This window comes from Heliangelus exortis, chromosome 8, assembly GCF_036169615.1.
Source record: "Heliangelus exortis chromosome 8, bHelExo1.hap1, whole genome shotgun sequence".
Classification (NCBI taxonomy): Eukaryota; Metazoa; Chordata; class Aves; order Apodiformes; family Trochilidae; genus Heliangelus; species Heliangelus exortis.
Genome location: NC_092429.1, coordinates 14,288,313 through 14,313,847, shown reverse-complemented (window position 1 = coordinate 14,313,847; position 25,535 = coordinate 14,288,313). Strand labels below are relative to the sequence as shown.

At 36.3% G+C, this 25,535-nt stretch overlaps 1 protein-coding gene across 5 annotated transcripts in view; it reads left to right on the top strand.

The window, feature by feature from the left end:
- TTLL7 (tubulin tyrosine ligase like 7) overlaps window positions 1-25,535 on the top strand; it is a 64,986-nt gene that overhangs the window by 18,539 nt on the left and 20,912 nt on the right. For 3 of the 5 annotated variants that reach the window (XR_011727087.1, XM_071750530.1, XM_071750529.1), the window contains exons 3-15: window positions 627-787; window positions 937-1,068; window positions 1,722-1,843; window positions 2,484-2,551; window positions 6,763-6,921; window positions 8,507-8,723; window positions 10,982-11,146; window positions 11,926-12,084; window positions 18,645-18,739; window positions 19,387-19,534; window positions 19,614-19,687; window positions 22,541-22,676; window positions 23,494-23,580. Coding sequence is in view for 4 of the 5 variants with exons in the window: in XM_071750530.1 (XP_071606631.1) it covers window positions 763-787; window positions 937-1,068; window positions 1,722-1,843; window positions 2,484-2,551; window positions 6,763-6,921; window positions 8,507-8,723; window positions 10,982-11,146; window positions 11,926-12,084; window positions 18,645-18,739; window positions 19,387-19,534; window positions 19,614-19,687; window positions 22,541-22,676; window positions 23,494-23,580 (1,587 nt within the window). In the remaining variant the exon portion in view is untranslated. Of the gene's footprint in view, window positions 1-626; window positions 788-936; window positions 1,069-1,721; window positions 1,844-2,483; window positions 2,552-6,762; window positions 6,922-8,506; window positions 8,724-10,981; window positions 11,147-11,925; window positions 12,085-18,644; window positions 18,740-19,386; window positions 19,535-19,613; window positions 19,688-22,540; window positions 22,677-23,493; window positions 23,581-25,535 lie in introns of those variants that run through there. The other 2 variants (XM_071750531.1, XM_071750532.1) reach the window with 2 other exon arrangements.

Below are 25,535 nucleotides of genomic sequence, written 5' to 3'. Positions count from 1 at the left end.
ATGCACATAATTACTCGTCATAGAATATGACAGTTTGGATACTTGCCAGCCCAAAGTGACTTTGGAATTATGTCTGTTCTGTCGTGGAGTTGCCAGGACAGTCCTCTGTTACCAAATGATTATTGGACAGCTGAAAAAATGCTGAAAAATGAAAAGTGGAGAAAGATTATTGAGGTGATTTCAGTTATTTTCCATTTGGTACCTAAAATCACGAAATACTGTGTGTCTGATTTAAAATTATTAATTAAAATATCATTTAAAATGTCTATAAATTCAGTGAGTTTAGTAGAGATAAAAGGTTGCAGTACTGATTGAATTCAGTGTTATTAATTTTTATGCCCCAAATCTCCCATACAAAAATAAAAAAAAGAAAATGGGTTAATATGATCTCATTAAAAATTAATACTGCAAAATTATTTTCACCAGAAACAAAACAATTAAAGTGTAATGAATAATGTATTGTATTTACAATAACTTGATCAATCTTTTAAAATAAGCTTTACTTTTGACTTGTCTTTAAAAGCATTTCCATATTTGGTTTTTTGTTTTTTTTATTGTTTTGTTTGGTTTTTTTCCCTCCAGGATTTCTTTATAATACAATTACCTCTTATCTTTTTTTGACACAGATACCTATCAGCTCCAGAACTAATATTTGCTACAGCCAGAGAATGAAATGATATGACTGGAGCTTTAAAGAATTCAGCTTTTCTTAGAACTTGGAACAGAATTTGGGCTCTGCTTCTGCACTTATCTTAGGTTATAATGCCATCCTTGCCTAATGAAGGAGGTATGCTAGTCTTAGATTTTTAATTATTTAATTATTCAGTAGGCTTGTTCCTCTAAGTTGCAACAGAGTTAATGTTTGCAGTTTTAGTTAATTTGTTTATATTACTGGAGATATAAAAATGTTGATTGTTACAACATTATTTTTTAAAGATAACCATGGGACTGCTTCTCTGACTTTGAGTTCGGAATTACCCTACCAAAGCACAATTAAAAGAAAAGCTAGAAAGAAGAAGAAAAATGGAGTCATAACTGCAAATGTTGCTGGCACAAAATATGAAATTGGTAGGAAGCTACGTATTTTGTTTTCATCTTAATAGGCATTTATGGAATTGAATTACTAAATACTGGGGTGAATTAATGGACTTTTGTATCAAGCTGGCAGTGAGACATTTCCAAAGGATTTTCTTTTTTAAGGTGCCATTGTGCTTTTTTTGTAACATTGTGTGGATACCTTTGAACACTGCATTTATTACTCTCTATTTGTTGCTCAGAGAAAGGCCTTGAAATAAAAACTTAATTAGAAGGTTTTTCCACAGCCTTCTTGATTATGAATTACTTATGTGTGTAAGTTTACTTAAAGCCTTGCAAGATCAACAGTGTAAATTTTTTGTTAAATACTCTGATTATTATACAGAGGTTTCTCAACAAAATCTACTTTTGATTTGTATTTTGATGCTTGGGACTACTTCAGAAAAATCTTGTCTCCTAGAACCTGAGTTATGCCTGGCACATAATCAGTTCTGGATTTTATATTTAAAAATGCATGTGTTTGCTTTTGCAACTATTGTACATTGACTAAGGAGGCATTCTTGTCTGCTGGGGATGAGGGGTTGAGTATGGGAAATGTTTCAAATCTTACTGGATTTTTTTTTATTTAGAAAATTAATTGATTTTAGAAATTAAAAGTATTCCTTAAGTATGTGGTTTCTCTGTAGTACGTGTAGTTATACAAGAAATGGGATTTGTGAAGACGCGTGATGAAGATGAAACTGCTAATCTTATATGGAGTGATTCTGCTGTGCAGCAGGAAAAGATTGCTGAACTTCAGAACTATCAGGTAGAGTTGTAATTAGAATTTCTGACATGCTTCAGTAAACTGCTTTGCTTCAAAGTGTTCAGTAATGTTACTTTTTCATCAGTTATATTTGTATGGAGAGGAAAAAAAAACGGGACAAAACACCACCAACCAGATAGCAGTAAGGCTATACCACTACATATTTTAAAGTTCTGTTGTGTATTCTAGATTTATTTGTTCATATCACTGTGTAATTGGGTGTTGCAAGTGATCAGAGTTTAAAAAAAGATGCAAAATATAATTTCTAAGTTGCTCATTGTCTTTTAAGCAGTGAGTTAAAAAGCAGATGTCTCTCCACAGTTTCTATGAGCAAATAATAACTTTTTTTTACCATTAGTTTGTGATAGTATTCTTTGTTCCTACGTAGCTTTGTGAATAAGTATATGATAGTCTAATGTCTGAAATTAAGTCAGTGGGCATAGTCATGTTGTTGGGTGAGAATACAACTGGCAGTATCTTCAGTATTTCTAAGAATACATATAATGTAAGAGATTATCTTAAATATTTTGTATGTGACACCATGTTTGCCTGGGCATGCAGTTGAATTTTATAAATTACTGTATTAGGTATGACAGAAAAACTAAAACGTACCAAGTATCTTCCTTTTTTTCTCCTTCCTCAGAGAATCAACCATTTTCCAGGAATGGGAGAGATCTGTCGAAAGGATTTTCTGGCAAGAAACATGACTAAGTAATCTTTATATAAATATACTAAGAAGTCTTTCAGCCCTGGTATTTAACGCAGTGCAATACTGAAATGTTGCTTCTAAGATTCGTTTGTTTTCACTAAGAGGCTATGAGAAGACCAAGAATAATTTCCAAAGTTCCTTGATAACTTGGACTTTGGTCCCGGATCTGTATTATAGGGAGTGGGCTACTCTATCTCTCCAATTGATTTTTGTAGAAAATTATATGGGTTCAGTTCTCTGTCTACACATTGCAGAGTGTAGGATAGCCTTACATTATTTTATAATACACTTATTACATAATATACTCAGGCATATATCCTGTAATGGTAGAAAAGAAAAAAATAAGTAGTGTGGGGTTGCATATTATTTTTTAAAATAATTAATGGCTATATTTTCGTGTACACCCAATTTAAAAAATGTGAAATATGGTACTGTTAAGATAAGAAATAAGTCAGAGAGGCTCAGTTGTCTAATTATATTATTATTTGTCTCTTTACCCTAGTAGAATTACTGGGTTCCCCACACTTAATTTCCTGTTACCAGAACAGTTTGTGTTCATATATTCATTTGATGAGTGTGATATCTCCTTCCTTTCCATTTCCTTTACTGGTTTGTAACTACAACACATAGCATGTAGAATGTATATGACTATTGTGTTGCAACTATAGCCTGCATTGCTGTGGTGTTTACATGACCTAGGTGTGGGCCAGAACTCCCTGTGTCAAGACATGCTACACAAGCACTTCTCAGCGTTGCTTCCAGACAAACTCTTAAGTAAAGACATAGTGACAGCACATGCAGAGACATTAATTCTGTTCTGTTGCTTTCCTGATGCATGCAGTCTTTTCTATTCCTGATGCAAACTTGTTCAGAATGCTGAGAGTTTTGTACCATTGAGAGTTCATGAAATAACTGATGAGAAACAGGGAAGACTTCTAGACTCTGCTTTTTCTTTTATTTCTACCTTTGCTGTTATTGTGATCTCACCCTTCTATTTTATGAAATGTTGGGAATTGACCAAAAGTCTGCCAGGGTGAGAGGCAAGTGGTCTTCAGAAAGAATTGCACTTCTGGAATACAGCCAATATGCTGTCACTCTGGATTACAGCACAATGTGATTTTCACATGCAGAAGTATGGAAGAGAGCAGTGTAACATGTACTGTGTGTAATAGAAGAAAACCTAGCATAGAAGTGTAGGGACACAGAATGGAACAGAATGGAACAGATGTAGGAATGTAACTGGGAACAAAAGGAGACACAAGTGTTGTTTTCAAGGGGAATAATCAGAACACAGAAAAAAGAAAAACAAGGCACCATTATAAGGCCAACCAGATGTTAATCTCTGTAAGTGGTCTCTTTAGTGACATCTCATGTAGAGGACAAGTGTTGTTACACAATTAATACAGGAAGTGGGGTAGAAGGTGTATAGGATGAATGGAAAGGTCAGCAGACCCATGTATGAGATGGTCTGTTTTGCAGCATCTTTGTTGTTCATGCTCATAAAGTTTGTAGACTGATCATTGACCAGGAATTGTTTTCATCCATACCTATCCACTAATCCCCTTTCAAGCTTAAAAAAAATCAGGTCTTGAAACCTAGAAAGTGAAACATACCTTATTAGACTGACAAGTCATGTCTTTAGTAACCTATGGTTTGTTTAACACCTTTGATTCTTCTGCACAGAAAGCTCTCCAACAAACAAGAACACAGTCTGGCCCCACTGCTGAGCTAAAATAGCACTCGGAAGAACAATAACTTGCTGTTTAATTCTCAGACCTCCTGATAAGGACTGAAAAGGCTAAAGAGTAGAGCAGCATAATAAAGAAGTGGTTACCCACAGTAGTGCATAGCAGATGTGCTGAAAAATAGTCCTATTGTCATGGAATAGGTCTTGACTCTGCACACTACTTGATGATGTTCTTCAGCCATTTTTTAATAGGACCAGGGAGCTGAACAGAGAACAGAGCAGAATTCTTTTTTTTGTTGACCAGAACTTGTAAACAGTGGTGAAGTATTCTGCTTCATGTTACAAAGTGTTTGTAGTCTATGCAGTTTGCATAAGATAGAAAAAGGCATGAAGAACTTAGGTACTTGCAGTCACAAAAGAATATTGATGTATCTAGAATATGATGAAGCTCTATTCATTGACTAGGTAGTATGAAACCTGTCAGTCTTTATCATGTAACACTTCAGGTTATGCACAATATATAACTTGGAAACTAATACAGAATTTGCTTTGTGCCTAAAAATGGGATAATTTCTGTCTAAATAAGCTATTCAGTTAGCAAGGTAACAACATTTGTAAACACAGAGCTGATGGAGATTAGTTTATGCATTAATAATGACTTGTAATATCTAGTTACATTTTTAAAAAACTTTTGTGAATATTTCGTGGCTTTTATCAAACTAGATTTGTAAAAATAGTAGTTACAATGAAGCTGCAGAAGCACTGAACCTAGTGCAGTATTTCAAGACTACTTTAGCTATTGTGGTTTCTGCAGTGTTTGCTGGGTAGCTGGCTAAACAGGGTATCTATTATACCCCTAGGGCTTGGCTACAGGCCTAGCCCTACAGATGTGGATGGCAGCTTTGTTTTTTCCATTTGTATTTGAGCAACTTAAAGGAAAAGTGTCTCATGCTGCATCAGGAGAATTATGTAGACTCAGTAGAAATGTAAAATTTAATGGTATTTTCTGGTTTTTATCTTGATGCTGTTAGTTTCCATTACAAAAGTGGTATAGCTAAACCCATATTTAGTTAAAAAATATTAAAATTAAATTACAGTGCCATTAAAAAAAAATAATAAAAGTTGGGGAGCTTCCTGTTTAATCTCTTTTTAAACAACCATTCACTTTCTGTTGGTCAGTGCATATTTGCATTTTACATATGTCTGCCCGATGTTACAGAGTAGCTTTGAGTTACCCAAACTGACTTCATATGGGGTTATGTAGGGAGTTTCAGGCATTGTGAGTACCTGAAACAATCTGGTTACACTGGTATTTAACTCAGCAAAGACAAAGTTAATTCTGCTGGGAGCTATGGCACACCAGTCTGCATAGTACCAACAAGTCCTCATTGCTTCCCTAACTTGAGTGTTAAGCCAGTAGTAAACCTACTTTGTTTAAAACTAACCCATATGTACAAGCCCACAGTGCATCTGGTGTGGCTGTATGCTTTCTATGTGCCAGATACACAGTTTTGATTGATGGAAACATCTACTAACTTCATTCTCTACCATTTTTCTTCTTCTCTTTGTCTTTACTGCATTTAGACAACAGAACCGTAAAATGATACATGCTCACCAGCTCAGGTGCCACAGCTCTTAAATCTGGCAGATCAGGACCTTGCTGCATCCTTTAATCAGATTCAGTTTCAGAGATTGCTCCCTATGATGTCTTAACTTTATTTTTTCCTAGTTCTTCCCCCCCCCCCCCTTTGTGTTGCTTTATTTTGACTAAATAAAGTGCTCACAACATGCTAGTACCAACATACAAACATGAATCCAACCTTCTGTGTTTTGCCCTGGATTGGAAGCTCATGATCGGTTGCTTGACCTGAGTCAAAATGTATTTACTATGATTACTTAGTATTTAAATTACTTCAAAAGACTAGAAAGAAACAAAAACTCTTCTTAAATTTCAATTCTAATTTTGAATTCAGTCCTTGTTATTAATATTTCTTGCATCCATGAAGAAACTCAAACTTCATCCCAAACATCCCCCAATACATAGTGTTACGAAACTTGCCAAATATGCTCACCCCTACTAAGGAAAAAAAAAATCAAATAGAAATCTAAGAATCCAGGAATCTATTGGATAGGAAACGACCTACAATCACATGGTCTATTGTAAGCTTAATAATAAGCTCAATATTTCTAAGAATAGGAATAGCATTAAACCATCTGAGCGACTGAACAAAAGCTGTAACAGGAGCAAGATGGATGCCAAGAAATAAGATGAATGCCATTAGCATAACGAATATGATAAAATAATAGGCAAAAATGCAGGATAGTTTTCTTTTGTTGTTCCTAACGTATGCATATGAATGTTACAGAACTCTTTATTCTTGAACAACTGCAGAAGTTTGCTGTCATATTACAGCATTTTGCTAAAAAAGTTTCCTTGTCAAATATTTTTAACATGTAATCCTGAGGATACATCTTTGATACATTGAAGTAGTTAAAAGATTTTAACTGAGTCACACTTTTTTGCAGAATGATCAGGAGTCAGCCTCAGGAGTATAGTTTTATTCCTCGAACATGGATCTTCCCAGCAGAATACACACAGTTTCAGAACTATGTAAAAGAACTGAAGAAGAAACGTAGACAGAAAACTTTCATAGTCAAACCAGCTAATGGTGCAATGGGACATGGGTAAGTTGCATGTTAACTTCAGCCTTCTTACCTGTTAATGGCAAAATCCAGTGCTATTCACAATATTAACAGAAGCTGTTTATTAGTAACAAGTTAGTAGTGAAAGTTACATGTCAAGAGAAGACAACAGAAGAAAGTTCAAGTATTGGACAAGCAGAAACAGCTAAAATAAAAAGTTAAATGGAAGTGGTGCTTTAATGTTCTGAATGTGATCTAATTAGAGAATACATTTTCTGATGAGGGTCAAATAATTCTTAAGAACAGGATCATCTTTATTACAAATTTGTCAAATATATTTATTAATCTGTTAGGCTTACAGCGTGAGATTGTATTGGGCATAAAAGGCAGGGGTTTGGTGGTGGTGGTGACACTTCAGAGGTGTCATATGTGGAAGGTCAAGATCTTACACAGCTCTGAAGCCCACTAAAGCACCTTGTTGAGTACCAACACTGCAGCCAGTCAGGGAGACACAAATTTAAGAGTGGCAGCAATGAGGTGTAGGAGAAGCAGAGGATGCAGTGTTGGGGATGCAGCTCGAGGAAGACTCTTGGAAGGAAGTGACACTGATGCCAGAGTTGGGACACTCCCTGCAGTTGAGTTAATAGCTTTGTCTGTGACAGTAAAAACCACAACTAAAATTTTGTAATTTCATTCTTAACTTTGTTCTTGTTTTTTAGATATTTAATTTTTTTGCTTATAATATCAATTTGGATAGTACAGTATATATAGTAAAGCTCTTAATTAAAAATGTATCAGAGTTACTGTAAAAGTAAAGCCCTTAGACTTTTCTGTTTCCTTATTTTTAAGTTGCCTTGAAAAGGGCAAAGATAAGCTCAGAAGGGAAAGGTAGCAGCATAGTTCAGAGAAATGCCTGGATAATACTTCAGTATACTGAGAGTATTCATCACCAGAACACTGAAGTGTATCATAAATAATAGAGGGTAAGATAAAGGCAACAAAGTTATGGGAATTCAGTGTTGATAATGATAGATTGAAAAATGTGAGCTATTAGAGATATTTAAAAGTCTGTGTAATAAGGGTCTTTATGTAAAGCAGTTTTCATTCTGATGTGGGGAAATTGGAATACAGAAATACTGAGATTACTCTATGCTGTTCTTAGTTGTACCAATCAGTGTCTTGCCTTGGAAACATCATCTCAGGTTCTGTTGGCAGTGAAAGTTCTTTCCAAGTTGTACCTTGGGCAGAAGTTGTCACAAAGACAGACTGGAAGCCTAATTTTAGGCTTGGGAAGGAATAATCACAGAAGGTGGAGGTTGGTCGTTCTGCCAAACAATTTCTAAGCGTAGAGGGAACCCATTATTACAAATTGTTGAGTCAAAGGAGGCAGAAAGTTATTTTGAAATGGCTCAGTGCCTTTTTTCATCCAGTGAAGCACCATAAAGGACAGGAAACCAAAAGGCATGTAAGTGAATGACACATTTTCTCTACCTTACAAATCAGATCTGTAAGTCTCTATCTCAGGTAAACTTTAGCCTGACTGCCTAGCTGGGTGACCATGAAAATATATTTCAAAGAATGTCCGACTTTCATGTTTTTAAAATAAATTTTGTTTTGTTTTTACCAGGATCTCTTTAATAAGAAATGGAGAAAAGTTACAAGCTCAGGATCACTTGATTGTTCAGGAATATCTTGACAAACCATTCCTTATGGAAGGCTACAAGTTTGATTTACGTGTCTATATTCTTGTAACCTCCTGTGATCCATTGAAGGTATTTTTATATCATGATGGACTTGTGAGGATGGGCACGGAAAAGTATCATCCCCCCAGTGACTCAAATTTGGTAAGTGAGAGTTCACTCCAATTTATTGCTTATAGATGGAGAATTTTACCTGTGCAGTGTTTGGAGAAGGTAAAATTATGACATGAGATTTAATTTTTGTATTCATCTGGCTGAATTTTTGTATTGTCGCTGAAGAGAAAAAATTAAAAGGAAATATATTTAACTCATGCTCTTCTATCAAAATCACAAGTATAGCCATATTATTGCTTATGTGTAAAACTTCTATATGAGTTTGCATGCATGTATGCTGAAAAGTTTAAGTTTTTCCTGAAAGAAACCACAATATTTCAAGTATTGACATTCAACCCCCAAAAAAACCAATTAAAGAAGGTCACTTAAAGAACATTCTATATTTATCTGAGAGTCAGTTTGGGGTGGAGTAGAGGGGAGGATAAGGTTTATCTCCTGCTAGGTCATAGTTCAACATCCCTGAAGTGTAGAGCTTCTTCTGAGGATCTTGCAGTGTTTCAGCCATTGTGTTTGGAGCCTATGCAGAAAACAGAAAAACAGGGATATAAAGACCAGGTCACTGCAGTCCCCAAACATGAGGGAATGTGCTGCTGGTGCTGTTTGTCAGTGACTGCTTCAGCAGGGAAAGGATTATGTTTTTGACATCTTCAGGTTGGTACAGCAAGGCTGCCTATACACACTGCTAAGAACCAAGAAATGGTAAGGGACATGCTGAAGTTTTGGGACACCTTTATTATCATGTTCACTTTATAACATCTTCACCTGTTTAGAGGTGTCACCCCTCTTTTCTGGCACTGACCAAAGTGCAGATGTCTGTTAAGGAAGAAGGAGATATGAAGCATTGGGAGGCATCAGTAGATCTGAGTTTCTTACACCTCAGTCTGTACTCTGCTGCCACTCTATCTTTTCTTTTCCATACCATATACTTTTAGAGGTGCTTCAGTGTAATAATGCAACAGACAACACACAGAGAGCCTTTTTCCTTACTAGTCATGTAAAATTGTGACTGTCTCTTAGTGCTCCTTTGAAGAACGCAGGTATAATTTGGAGCCCAGTAAAACTATGTTTGGAAGAGCTCTAGTCTTGTATTTGGAATAGTTTGCTTTTAATATTTTTTATTGTTACTAATCTCAGCATTAGCAGCACTGAAATATGTTTTGAGTGGATAAACAGAACAGGCAGTTGTTCAAATGTTCATGTTGTAGCTTGCTATTGTATGAAATAGCCTGGTTTATCACTAATGACATTGTTCTTCAGATGACATTGTTCCAGATAACTTCAGACTAAAGATTAGTTCAGCTGATTTGTTAACAAGTGTTCTAAAAACACTTTTCATTTTTTTGTATTCTGAAAAATAATTGCTTTTGTCTGAAATACCTTGAATTTCATGGAAAGATGGCATTTGTAATGACTCAGACCCAGTTGGTTTCAGAATGATTCTGAGATGTAATTGGAAGTAATGGAAGAAATTACTTTTTTGTAGTGCTAATACAGTATATTGTTAACTAGCCTGCAGTTTTGTTGGTTTTCTTTATTTCTTGAAGTTGTTTGTTTTAAACATAACTAAGTGCTGTGAGATAAATGACAGCAGAAGGCTTCTCTTATCTGTTGGTTGTCTTATTAAAAAGGAGTTGGAACAGAAAGCTTATGAGCAGCTTAGAACTTCAACTACATTCAACTAAGGATTCAAAGGTGACAAAGAGCTGTCACTGTGATGAGGACAGTCACTGTGGTAGTGCAGAAAGCTGAACTTGTGTCTATACTAGGGGATAATGTAAACTCATGATTTATAAATTGACCTTGGCAAGGAAATTTTTTTTTTTTTGAGAACACTTCATAAATAAGCTACAGTTAAAACTGAAATGTGGGATTGTCTGTGAAGCAGAGGTCAGACTTTTTTTAGCACATTTGTAGTAGCACTTCAAACAGCATCGTTGTTGTTTCGTGGAGTGTAATAATTCTGAAAGTTATAATTGCTCTTTGCTTTTTCAGATAGTTGTATACATACAGATGTGTAAAAGTGGTAAATATATATTGCCTAACCAGATGCTGAGTGGGAGATCAGTTGACTGCAACTGGGTGGAGTGAGTTTTTTTTTATATAAGAAAGATAGAACATTCAGTAGATGGAATCTCCAAGAATCAGGAACACTAAATCTGCACATAGTGTATTTGTATGTTTGAGTATCTGAATACTGATTTTACACATTTTTTCTTTTAATGATATTGAATCAACCATTCTCGAGAGGTACTTAAAGGGTTTTGAATTTCTTTTCTCCCTTTTTTTAGAGTCAGTTGTACATGCATCTGACTAACTACTCTGTCAATAAGCATAACGAGCACTTCGAGCGGGATGAAACAGAAGACAAAGGAAGCAAACGCTCCATAAAATGGTTTACTGAGTTTCTAGAAACAAACAATCTTGATGTCTCCAAGTTCTGGAGTGACATTTCAGTAAGACAAAATTGATATACTTTTCTTTATTTTGTGTATGCCTATCCTTAGAAAATGATTTGCCTTTGCCATCCACTGTACTGGAATTTTGAATTATTTTTGAAACTTTATTAATCCAAATTCCCATCATTGCATGCCACAAAGGACATACTGTAAATGATTATTATGTTTTTTAAAGACTGAAGTCAGACTTTGATTATAAATGTAATGTTAAGCTTTGAAGGACTTTCAAACAACTATTGACATAAGTAATACCGTACTAAGGAGTAATTCCACTTGTACTCTTGGTGACTTTTGTCAAGTATAAAGTGAATTTTACATGTGAATATTTACAAATTATAGTCAGTGTTGTCCTCAAACCTGTGCCAGTCAGTGCTTATATTAGAGGCATCTTTATAGGCCTAAGATTGTTAGAGCTTAGTCATCATCTGTACGTAAGATTCTGAGTATATTTATTGAAAATTATATTGCAAAATGAAATTGGTGAAGGCTGGCTGTACTATAATTTGTTCACAACATGTCTTTAGTATTTAAGTTATTAAATACCTAAAAGTACATATGTACTGTGGAAAGTATAACAATATACTTTAGAGTTATATTAAAAAGTATACCTGTTACTCTGTAAGAACATTTTATTTATTATAGAGCATTTTTTTTTGTATTTTAAATTTTTGGTAGTACTTTAGTGACATTTATAAGGTTGAAGTATGAAAAGCATTGATTCGGTATATACTGGTGAATTCTCTCCTGATTAATTTTTCTGAAAAAAATCCCTACAGGAGTTAGTAGTGAAGACTCTCATAGTTGCAGAGCCACATGTTCTTCATGCTTATCGCATGTGCAGACCAGGGCAAGCACCAGGAAGTGACAGTGTCTGCTTTGAAGTCCTGGGATTTGATATTCTGCTGGACAGAAAACTAAAGCCATGGCTCCTAGAGGTAAACCTCTTAAAGTGTAAAGTTAACTCATCCTCAGCTAAATCCGTATCTATATAAGAAAACTTCAAGAAAATCTGTGCATTGCAGGAAGTATTGTTGTTGAGTTTATAGATGGTGTTGTTTTCTGCAGCATCCATATGGAAGCACTGCCCTGCAGAGATTTTTAGAGACTCAGGTAAAAGTAATTGTCTTCCTGGAGCAATATTGCATTTCAGATGGTTTTTTTAAAGTTTTAATGAGATATGTGATATTAATTCAGTTGTTATTGTAGCTGATGGATCTCTTTTATAGCAATTGGGTGTTACATGGATTTTCTTCACGTGTATGGCTCCGTATATGGCTCTGGCAATTTTTGTGGATGTATGCTTTTAACCTTTTTGGGGTATGTGTCTATTCCCTCTCCTGTAGCTTTTAAAAGCATCCACATAAACAGGAAACTAATCCAGTACACATGAAATGCTGTCAAACAATTGATGTGAAAGAAGCATTTCTCTTCTGACAGGTTCCTGGTACAGTTAAGATCAAGTTGTGCTTGAACACATTTTCAACCAGGAATACTTGAGATTTATCTACTGTGTCTCTTTAGTTACATTGTTAATAACATATACATTTAATTAAATTGCCTTTTTTTTCAGATTATGTTTTTTCATTATGCTAACTTGTTGGGAAGCTGTAGAGCTGGAGGAGAACAGCAAAATGCATTAAAAATCTTTCTACTGCCAATAAATCAAATAAAGCCAATGAATATGATTTGGCTACTGATGAGCAGTATGTACACAATTAATTTTCTGAATTATAACCTTGTTTTCAGACTTAATACTGTCAACAGTTGTTTTGTCATGCTTATTTCTCTCAGGGGTTCAGTATAATTTTAATTAGAAAAAAATATCAATTCCTTCACTGTTGCTATTTAGACATAGGCGTATTTGCTGGCTTTGATGTTCCAGCCAAAAGCAGCACATGACATGAACTTAGTACTACTCTGACATTGTCTTTGTTGAGCAAAGCTTACTATCCCTTTGAGTTTGCTCCTTGCTTGCAGATTACCATCTCTAGGTTACCTGTAGCTGGCATAGAAGTCTGTCCATGTCTTAAAGCACAGGCTGAAGGTGATCTGTGTATGTGTTTCATCCAGCCTTGTAGCAAATGGTGACAAACCTCTTCTATGAGAGATGATGAATCAACTGGTCTAATGAATCCCTTCTGAAGGACACCCCGTTTACCTTCTTGGATGTTTACATGGAGATCTTAGGGGGTTTGATTCACCATTTCTGATAATGGATCCCAGAGGAGGATCATACTAGCCCAGACTCTTTGTTTGTGAGAGAAGGATCTCATAAAGTGGTAATTGCAGCTCTGGCATTTTGGGTTGCTGGAGAATACTTCACGACTCAGAGTTGTGTACCTGCTAATTATTATTTTAAAATACAGTACTCTTAATTATTTCATTTTCTGCCTTTGCTGGTACAGACATTTGCCAGATACTGAACTAAACTAACAGAAATTTCAGAATTTGAAACTTAGTAATTCAGCTTGAGTACTCATCCTCAGATTTTTACTGTACATGCCTGTGTTTTTTGCAGCAGTCTCAGAACAAGCACACAGGATGATTACCCACACACACTGTATGGATGCTGTGTGTAGTCTTGTAAAGATCACATATACAGTGTATATGTACACACTTTATATAACATCTATACAGAGTGTGTGTATGTATATCTATATATAATTATTTTCTTTTCCTAAAAAAGTTCTGGCTTCTTTCCCAGCTTTCTACTCTTATCTTTTTCCACCATTTCCCTCTTGCCAACCCCCCCTTAGCAGAGTGAATCATTCTTTCTAACAGTGGTAACAAGTACTAATCACAAGGCCCTGAAATGTTCCCAGTGTTATGGGAAAACTGCCAAAGTAGGATTTGGATGGTAAATTGAGTTTCATGTTTCCATAGCTCACATAGCTTTTCTGTTATAAAGATAGCTTAATAAACTATTATAAGAAATAAATTGTGCAACATTATAATGACTCTGCTTTCCTGAGATGACTTTTGCTTATATTGCCCTGATGAGATGTGGCTCTCTTGCTCCTTGATGCTATTGAACTTCCGGAACCTTCTACTGAAATGAGGGCTGTGGGAAATGCATGATTGCCATCTTGTGGCACCAAGTGTTTCTGGCAAGCATTTGTGCACTCCCAGCAACCTCCATCCAGTCTGAGCAGCAACAACTACCTATATTTCCTTTCTGTTCCCATAAAATCCAGTTTTACTCTTTTTGACCAAAACTTCCAAGATAGGTTATTTTATTTACATAGGAAAATCATACAGGTCAAATTCTTGGGTGAACTCCAGCCTTATTCAGCCCCGTTATATCCTGTTTGGATCACAAAATTGTGATCCTTAGAGAAAAATATCACAGTTTAATGACTGTTTCAGGTGCAGGGTACCTAAGGCCCCTTCAGATGAGAGAAAGTCACCTTATATGCAGAACCATAGATTTATTATTTAGTGTAACTATGCTAGCAATACCAATTAAAAACACTGTTATCTGTCCAGGTAAAAAGACTTTGGACATTTTTGGCCAAAGTATCCGGTTAGTGCTAATAAAGTAGTTAAAGCTCACAGATCCAAACTTCTTGGTATCTACTCCTTTCTTAGTTACACTTACTCTGCCTGTGCCCCTGGAGATCCAAAGGCCAGCAAGGAGTGGGAGAGGTCTGCTTCTCAAAAAAAAAGATGGGTAGGTGCTAATAGCAAGTCGTCAGTGTCTTGTGTTCTTCACCAGGAAGAAACACACTGTTGATGGTGACAGTTTCTTAGCTCTTAGCTCCACTGAGAGTCATTTGTATTAATTTGCTGCCACCCTGTACTTACTGACTGTTGGTTCACTGGCCAGCAATTTTACATTTTCTCCAAGTTTAATCATAAGTGGTTTGTTCTACATTTCCTACTCTGTGTTCTATTTTATTCCTAAACCCACTGTTACCTACTTCACCAGGCTGCATCCCTGCAGTGCACACTGCTTGGCCACTGTCAGTGTATAGCTCAGAGCCTCTTGATTTTCAAGGCCCTGCTATCATCGTTTGCTTGTACTTTTGGGGCCCCTCATGCAACCCTGGTTTTGCCAACACTCTTCAAGATGTGCCTTCCTGATAAAATTACTGATGTTGTAGTAACACAACCTAACCTAATCGTGTGTGTGTCCTTTTTTTTGGGTCACTGAACTCTAAATAATGGTCTCTCAGCAGACAAGTACATATGTAATGTTTTGATAACCATTTATCTATTGGGGCAATATCACTGGTACATTATCAAGATTACTTTACAATGCTGCTGTCTTACAAGTTAGTCAGCAACTGTATTTCTTGTCTGGAAAAGAACAATAAGAGACAGTGCTTTCTTTTAAGGAATATTTAAGAGATCTTTACAGACTTTTTAGACTGCAGCCACAAGAAAATGCATTTCAAATCTATCTTGTAGCACTTCATTGGCACTTGAATTGTTTCATTTTATTTAAAATACATAGAGAACCTGAGAGTTCACATTGTTTCTTACTGAAGCACAGCTCAGCAATCTGGTGCCAAGGAGAGCAGCCTGCACTGTTAAGCTGTTGAGTGTCTTCTTGCTTAAGTTATATGAAGTCCAAATAAGAACAGTATGAAAAGTAATATTAAAATATTTACATTATTGTGTATAGTAATTGTTAACATTATGTCCAGAGATGAGTAGTTAATAACTTTAACAAAGGGATTCTGAGCTTTGTAAGTATAAATTGTAAACATGGGAATTTCCCAGTTTTCTACTCCCTAGAGTCTGTAAAAACATAATGAAACCTGAAAATGCATGTCTGCAAATGCATGAGATTTTTCAAATATTCATTGATTTAATTAACTCTAAAGCTTCTACTGCAGCTTAATCTGAGTTTTAGAGTTTATGTTTTACTCATCTTCTTCAGTAAAAGCTGTATGTGTATCAGAAAGCACTTCCATATCAGTCAGTGAGGCAAAGGAAAAATTCCTTTCAGGGATTTTTGTGCTGAGGCAGCCTTTCCCTCTGTTGCCTTGGTGAGCCAATTTTTGAGTTTTTTCTCCTGCTGGATGCTGTCTCATTCCTCTCTCTGGTACATGCTTCAGGACCAGTGAATCTGCTAACCTAGAATCCATGAATGAATCCATGAACCTAGAATCCATGGCTTTAACTAGCTCCAGATTTGCCTTCAGCAAATCTCCTCTTTCTACCTTTCCAATGAATAAAGAATGAAAAAGACTGCAGTTTGTTTTAACACAAAATACAGTGTTACTGTGGGCAGTTGCCCAAGAAGCTGGCCTAGCATCTTCTTTACCTGTTGGTCATGTTTATTGGATGAGATGGTTTGGGTTGCTGTTTGCTCATTTACCATTTCAAGCAAACCATGGTTTTACACATCAGCCTGCAGAACTTCCTCATGCAGGGACTTCACAACGCTTGGTCTGGTGAAGGGAAGAGGGAAGTGACATGAAGGAAGGATGAGAGGCAGCACCAGTCCCTTCCAGCAGCCTGCAGTTGCACAGGACTGGCTTAAATGTGAAACTGCACCTGTATGAGGCAGCTCTGTGGCGGTTAAACTGATAATGTACTGGCTGCAAGATCTCTGCCCTCCTCCTTCCTGTCCTTTGTTTAAGCTTCCTTCCCCCTTCCCTGAGATGGCACTCGTGCTTATAAGATTCCTTACTGACATCAAAGAATCATAGAATTGTTATGGTTGGAAAGGACCTTCAAGATCATCAAATCCAACCATCAGTCCTACACCTCTGTAACCACAAAATCATCTTCCAAAGCACCATGTCTAGCCACCCCCAGGGATGGCTACTCCACCATCTCCCTGGGCAACCTGTTCCAATGCTTCACCACTCTTTGGGTGAAGAAATTTTTCCTAATACCCAATCTGAACCTCCCCTGGTGTAACATGAACCCATTTCCTCTTGTCCTATCACTAGTCACTAGGGAGAAGAGGCCAACAGGACCCACCTTATTACAACCTCCTTTCAGGTAGCTGTAGAGAGCAATAAGGTCTCCCCTCAGGCTCCTCTTCTCCGGGCTGAACAGCCCCAGTTCCCACAGCCTCTGCTTTTAAGACCTGTTCTCCAGACCTGTAATCAGCCCAGTTGCCCTTCTCTGCACCTTCTCCAGCATGGTCAAGGACCAATGAAAAATTAATTTTAGTACCGTTAATCTTTAATGTGGGTCATTGGGATCAGCTTCCTCACTCTGTGAACCCCAGTATGGTTTGGCACATCAGAGGCTTACGCAGTAGGTTCAGATTATGAAGTTTTTGGGTGATAATGCTGGGTGAAGATGTTCCCCATTTTAAGTCTCCCATAATTCTATCTTCTCTTAATGAGAAGTAAACTTTTTAGCTAATACTTAAGGTCAGCTGTAAAGACTGCTTTTTCAAGTTTCTGTTGTGAGAAAGGAGGTGCATGGAACAGATGAAGAAGGTTAAAGAGAGGTTTGCTAGTGAAACATCGTTGACCATCATCATGCTGAATCAAGAGGCATTTCAAGTATGCACACAGTTATTTAAAGTAGTTGACACTTTTCACAGAGTTAATGCTCACTGGTGCTGATATAAGTAACATATAACTTTTTTATTATTGCAGAATTTATGGCTAATATTATACTGTAACCAGCACTGCTCATTTGCTTTCAATGTGAGATTCCTGCCTCTTGTTGAACCCTTTGCTCCTACATGAATTTTTATACCAGACTGGAGGTGTTCCTTGAAGTGTTGACATAACTTCATTATCTGTCCTTAAAGCTTTCTGAAAGCTGGTGTTCTCTTCGAGGGTGTCCCAAAGTTGGCAGTGGTTATCAGGTGGTTAGCTGAGAGTCGTGGCTGTTAAGGGTCTGCTTGGGTCTCACTGATTCCCAGTTACATTTCCCTTGTTCCTCTATGTTTATGGTAACATTTGTAATCTCTTATCTGGTACTTACCTTGTCTTTGTTACTGAGGCTGTTAATTATTTTATCTTTTCACACTATGTAATGATTTAATAACTTAGATCCCTAAGTGTTGATGTATCTGTGTAGCTCTTTAAATATACTTGTGAAGGCCTTGAATTCCAGCATCTTTTGATCCTTATGTATCTGTTACTTTTTAGAGAAGTATTCAAAGTTGCTTTCAGAGTAGGAAATAGAAAAGAGTTTAACTCTTCCTGTGCTAAACTACTGTGTCATGACTCATAGTCTGTTATAATGTGTTTAACAACCCTTTGCATGGTAAAATTTCTGGTTGCAGAAACCAAGAATAGCTTAGACAAGATTTACAGTGCCACTACTTGAATGGAGTTCTTTGTTAAGTGTCTGGATAACTTGGTGGCTGAAAGGTACATCTCCTAGCTCCCAGTATCTGTGATACCGGGTGCTAAGCTTTTCTTTTTAAAAATAAAAATGGAAATTAGCACCTCAACAAGTATTCTCTTACTCTCTGTTATGTTTGAAAAATGGTTTCTCCAAAGCCTGTTGCTTCAGATGTGTTTCCAGTGAAGCTGAATGTTCCTAAGTCTCCTGTATCTTGTTATTTCAGATAAATCGTGCCCCAAGTTTTGGAACTGATCAGAAAATAGACTACGATGTAAAAAAAGGTGTTCTGCTAAATGCATTAAAGCTTCTCAACATAAGGTAAACTTGTCCTCTTCAGTCTGGCTCTGTTTCTGTTGCTGTGATTTAGTTTTGATTTTATTTTTAAAATTTGAACTGGACTAGGAGAAAATGAAGTCCCTTTTTCCACCTTCGTATTTTCAAAATGTAGATGTTTCCCTTGCTGTCAGTTTTGTTATTGAAATTAACCCAAGTTTAGTTTTTCTTCTTGCTCCTATGTTTGCAAAAAATGAGTGATTTTTTTTTTTTAACAATTTTTAAGCATGTCTCAGTATGGGAATAAGAGTGCAGTCATGCACATATAGCCACACAGGAAATTTGTTTTGTTGATAGTTTCACAGCCAGTCCAAAGCCATACCCCTCTTTGAGAAATCTTTGTTGCTGGGGGTATGTTGGAAAAAATCTACACTTTAGGAAAATAGATAACAGCCACATTTGTACATTAAGTAGTAATACAGAGTCATTACAACAGAATTTAAAGTGTGAAAATATTGTAGCCATTAAAGTTAAAAAAAAGTTAAAGTTAAAAAAATTCTAAATAAGCTTTTGAATTCTAATTGTGTACCATAAACCATGCATGACTGACTGAAAAACACATACTTGACATGAAAGTGCATCTCATCTTGGCTGCACTGGATGAAAATAACTTAATATCATCTGTGTTTCAGGACCAGTGATAAAAGAAGAAATTTAGCTCAACAGAAAGCTGAGGCTCAAAAAAGACTGTATGGTCAAGGTTCAATGAAAAAACTGTTGCCAGGTTCCTCAGAGTGGGAGAAGCAGCGTCACACACTGGAAAGGAGAAAAGAAGAACTGGTAGGAAGGGAAAAATGTGCTGTTTCTTGCCCATGGCTTATGCTCTCTTTTTTAATTGTCTGGTTTTCTTGATTTGTAGAAGGAAAGACTTGCACAAGTACGTAAACAGATTTCCAAAGAGGAGCATGAAAATAGACACATGGGGAACTACAGGTGACTGTTTTTGATTGTTAGTAGGGAGTTTTCGATGTATTCTTTAGGAATAATGGGAACAAGTATTAATGGTGCATAATAATCTTCTGCCAAAATTGTGCAGCCATTTATAAAAATACATACATGTACACCAGGTAGTAGAGTTTTTTTTCAGATAGTTCTTTTATTGATTACAAATTTTGTTGCATGCACTTGGTAATTGATATGACATAAGTCAGTTTAGTTTTGTGCAAGACACTTACTTGAAAGACATAATAGTTCATATTCAATATACCAGAAACTATAACTCTCATTCTGAACCTCTTCTGTAATCACAAATGACGATTCTTATCTCTAGGGCTGTGAATATTCTTCTATTAAAAAAAACAAAACAAAAGAAAAAGCTGAGTAAAATAAAATCCTATGAAAAAATGGAATGTGCATGTTATCTATGAGGCTTGCCAAAGGCTCAGAAACTTTGATGGGGCTTCCATAATTTTTGATATAATGGCATTTGAAAGACTGTGTTCATATTTCTGCAGTTTGATTTTGGATCTTAGTAGACTTCAACACAAGCATTTTCATATTCCTTGGTAAAATACTTTCAAAAGGAAGCTTTAATTTTTTGGTCATAATAGGCATTTGCCAGAAAACACAAAAATGTTTTTGTGACATTGTTACTGTTTTTGTCATATTTTTAGTTGTAGTAGTTGTTGTTACTGTTATTATTATAATTTCTTCATATTTCCTTCAACGAGAAGTGAAACAAGGGCTATGAATACTTGGCAAAATGGAGCAGCAGAAGAGGTGCTGAGAGCATACACTCACTCATTATATCATTCATCCAGATGTGACTTCACATCTTTTATTCTGAATTAGCAGAATACCTATTCTGCTGTTCTTCATCTCTGCTTTTTTGAGCAGATGTCCTGGAGTTCCAAGTAAAGTTCTCATTTAAGCAGATAGATGTTTCTGTGAATTTTTAATTTTTGATAAACTAGCATTTTCCTTACAAAAAAGTCTTTGTGCAATTCTCAGTCTTAATTGCACCCTTTCTTGACATATGTGGGGCTGAACTAGTAACTCAGAACTCTTCAATGAAGCAGTTATTTTCATTCTACTTAGACTGTAAGGAAGAGAAACATTATAAAGCTTTAATACATTTTGCTATTTCAATTAATTTTAAGTTAAACTTTTTAACTGATCACATTGTAGGTTGCTTATTCAGCTCTTGACTGAAAATGAGCCAAACGGTCTCTTTATTTACCTTTTTGGTTAATGTAACTCAATAAAAATACAAACTTTTTTTTCTTATGAAAAGGTGAGGTGTCATTTTGTGGGGTATGTGCACATGTAAAAGAGTAGAACAGCTTTGTGTTTTTTTATTAACTATGTTTTTGTTAAAAAAAAAAAGACTGAAAAATCAACAGAGCCTGAGAAGTAAAGGAATGTTGGCTAGAGATGTGGAGAAACTCTGAGCATAAGGCAGTGTTTTCTCCTTGTGATGTTCTCCTGCAGAGCAGGACTAGCTTCAAGCATTGTTATAGAATCACAGGAATCTTGGGTGCTTGGAATTTTTTGCTGCCTGAATTAATATTGCTTTATTAATAAAAATCCAGAGAAACCTCAATCAACCCCAGCAGCCTGTGATTTAATCCATGGATGTCAGTTCAGCAATTGGCTTAGTCAGGGATCTGTCTGCAAGCACAGTGAGCCCACTGATTCCAGCAGGAGACTGGGGTGGTCAAAGTAGGAGCCAGGCTCTTAAGCTTCTGTGATTTCATGAGATGTGTGTTTGACTTTGAGATTGCCTTCAGCTGCAGTGTGTTTCTACATATATTAAAATCTATTGCTCTATAGCACTTTTTCACTTACAATCAACACCATTAAAAAGTGTTAACTGCAGCTAGATTAGAGCTTGTACAAGCGTTTTATGCAAACTGGAACCATCTTCAGTTTGCTCTAGTAGTGCCCTGAGTCTAATGGGATCGTAGCCATCTTTTTTTCATTGCAACAAAATAATAACGAGAGAGACCTATTGAGAAGGAGAAGACTGAGAAGAAAGAAACAAAACTTTGTAAAAATTTAGCAAAAGATCCACAAAAATATGATGCCAGTCAATATATTACCTTATGGACTACTCCTCACAATTTCTGGCTGTGTTTCAGGCATTCATAATAAACGGATTGGAGTGCTTTTCTTAAAAGCCCATTGTTGCTTGATAAGCATGAATAAATCACCAAGTCTTGCTTCTCATATTGGCACAATCTCCTTACCTGTGATTTTAGAGAATGGCATAGCTGCTCTAATGGAAAATCAGAGTAACCCTGAACAGCCAGTACTAGAATTTTTTTCCCTTATTTTATCTATTTCTTGCTGGTCTTGAGTTTGGAGGATTTAGCATTAAAGTGCAGTATATATTCAGTCTTTATTTGCATCATGCCCACTAACTCGAAGCAATTGGTTCAGACTTTCACTGTCCTTTTGTTGCTACTACAAATTATTTAGTGTCTCTGAATGTTACATGCAATATTTTGTTAATATTTCCCGAATCATGCACACCTGCATGCATCATGCACACATGCATGCATCATGCACACATGCTGACATTTCAGAGTACTGCAAAACTGGGTTTGGTTTGTCTCTGGAATGATGTCCCTGGGATTTCTTTTGACTGGCTAATTGCTGGTTTACACATGAATGTGTTCACTGAATTAAAAGTTACATTTAGAGAACAATGTTGGGAGTGTATGTTTTATGAAATGAAATTATGTAATTACTACAGTTGGGGTGCGTATGCAACTTTTGTTCCTATTGTGATAAGCAGCCCTGCTTCTGTCTTAAACTCAAATTGTCTTTTTTTCCCTATTTTAGGCGAATTTACCCTCCAGATGATAAGACATTGCTTGAAAAGTATGAGAGTTTGCTATCCACTGCTTTCCAGACATTTCTTGCTGGGAGAGCAGCTTCACTTCAGAGAGAAATGAATAACCCTTTAAAAAGAATGAAGGTACTGAAGCACAAGAAGTGTTTGCTATAGGAATTATTTATCTCAGAATTCATGACCTTGTGGATTAGTTTCACGATAATCATATGTGATGGCTAATAAATAGCATTTTATAATGTTTCCATCATTTTATTATTATTCTTTGTACAGCTTGTGGGCCAGATCCTTGAATCTGGATGAACTACAGAGGACCCAGGGTGGAGACAGGCTAGATGGCTTTAAGCTCCTTTACCATTTCCCTGATCCTCAGTCCTACCCCTGGCCAAACCAAAGGTTGGCAGAAACTGCTTTTGAGCTGGTAATTGCCTCCTTCTTCCTCCAGTAATGTCCCCAGCCTATTCATCCATTGTATGGACCAGAATGAGAAATATCATAAAACCAGATCCACTAGTTTAAGGCATCCAAACTCTTGTCTGATTGCCTACTTTGGTAGTCAGAGATAAACAGTAGGAAAATAGCTACATTTAAAATAACCAACTAACATGATTTAATTTAAAATCTGAGAAACAATTTCACATCTTTGTAGTTGGCATCATCCAGCAGGTTTACAGGAATCTTTGTTCAACTGTTTCCTCAGACTTCTATCTTTAATAAATGTTAAAACTTGATTTTAACTTTCAACTTCATGTTGATTGCAAGTGGACATTCATGCATCAGAAGAAATACTTTTGTATCTTCTTGTGGAGGGATTCATAGTCTTATTTCAGGAATTAGTAGTCAGAATAATTTCAAATTCCTACCAGTTGGTGCTTGAACTTTAATAGGATGGGATAGGATGTGTTCTGCTTTGAATTAATTGTAGTGAAATTCCCATTTCTAGGAGGAGGATATTTTGGATCTTCTGGAGCAGTGTGAAATAGATGATGAGAAACTAATGGGAAAATGCACCAGGCAGCGAGGACCTAAGGTATTTGACCTTTAGATACCATTTTTTTTATTTTACTCCGTAGAAAATTAATCTGAGAATTTTACATAAGGAATTTACTTAGTTGGTCCTGGCAGAAGTTTTCTTCGTCATACTGACATTAGTCTTTTGTATTTTTTGGAAGTATGGAGAGAAGCATAACTACCATTTGCCCAACTAAATCCCATTAAAATTTTAACTGGATATGAGAGCCTTCTATTCTTCTCTAAGCGATTTGGAGGAATTGCTGTGCATGGCAACAACTGCTGTGCAAGAGATTGCCTGATTTCAGTGTGTGAAATGATTTTTATATCCATAGCCTTTCTCAAAAGAATGCTTTGCTCTTTAATCAATTAGTGCCACTAAGGAATTTTAAGATCATGGGATAAGAGGCATTATGGAAACTCAGAAAGGATTCATTACAATTATGATGTACCTGTTGCTTACTTACTTGCTTAAAAGAGTTATACAGTTTATCTTGGAGCCTGTTTTGTATCCAAAATCTGCTTTTAAAGTGCATGGATATTATTTTTAACTTAATGCTTTCTGGTTGTGTGTGTAATTCATGCACGTCTTTGCCTTAAAACACTGCATATCTTTGTAAGTCAGTAAAGATAAGTAGTTCAGGCTTGGCTAAAAAAGAGTAAGTTCAGGCTTACATCCTGCAAACATTTTAGGTTGTGTCTGCCTAGAAAAGCAGACTTTTATGTTCCCGAGCTCTGATGGATTTATTTGTGGATGCATGTAAATTTTTTTCAGAAAATTCAGAGGCATTTTTTATTTCTGAGACCATGGTATACACATCTGTGAACTTTTGTAAAAAATGAATGCTGACAATTGTCCTGAGCTTCCTGGGTTCTTTATATATATGCAGGAATCCAAAGAGCTACATCTTATTACAGGCGTGCATACTGGAAAGAGGATCTGCATACCCAATCTGGTATTAAGACAGATTTGCAGGAACCTCATTACAAATATGGGGATTTTGTGAGCTTGTGCTTTAACAGTGGTGAATTCATTTGAAAAGGAAAAAAAAAATCCAGTCCACCCTGGCAACACACTCAACACACATTCTTCAGAGATTCTTTCCCTTGAGGTTTTGTTTTCAGTTCTTTAACACAGGGTCACCTAATCCAAGTTCAAAGTCTTAGTCACATATTTCCTTTTTCCAGAAGCCTGTCTTTTCCCAGCAGCCTTCAGAGACCATCTGTCTGGTTGACTGCATATACACAGACTTGATCTATACCATCTCTACACTGGTTGCACACAAGCTGTTCCCAAGCTGGAGGCCATAAACTTTTAATAGGGTACTGAAGCTAAATTGAGAAACCTCTCTTTAATAATTTTAATGTGAAATTTGATCAATTTATGAGAGAGGCTATATGACATGGTCATCTTTTGTAGCAGGAAAATGGATTCTGAAGCTTACAAGCTGCTCTAATAGTACAGTATTGTTTACACTTAGAGGGGGAAAAAAAGAACAACTGCATCGTCTGACCAAAATTTCCACTCTTTTTTTTTTTTCTTTTTTCTTTTTGCCATAAAATTGATGGAATCAAACAGGAAGGCAATGAAACTAGCTTACCCAAGGAGTTTGTTTCTTTCCTTGCAGCTTACACACTTCACGCTGCACAGGACCTTGATTTCTGCATCTTTTTTAGGGTACTGGCATGTTTCTCTATAATATAAATCATACCTACAGTGAAACCATCTGATTTGAGATGTTTCTGGTTGTCTTATACCCTCTGCATTCCCTTTGAAATACGGATGCCCATTGTGGATGGGCCTTTTATCTCGGACTGAAAGAGCATCACCTCTTTCCTGTGAGGAGTAAGGTGCAAGAGTGCAGATGGCTAATAATATCCATTTGACTGGCCACCTCCTTGTAAAGGGTCAGCTGTCAGATATGTAGTATTTAAATATAGATCTGCATAGAAATCTGGTGAGTGAGACAGGCA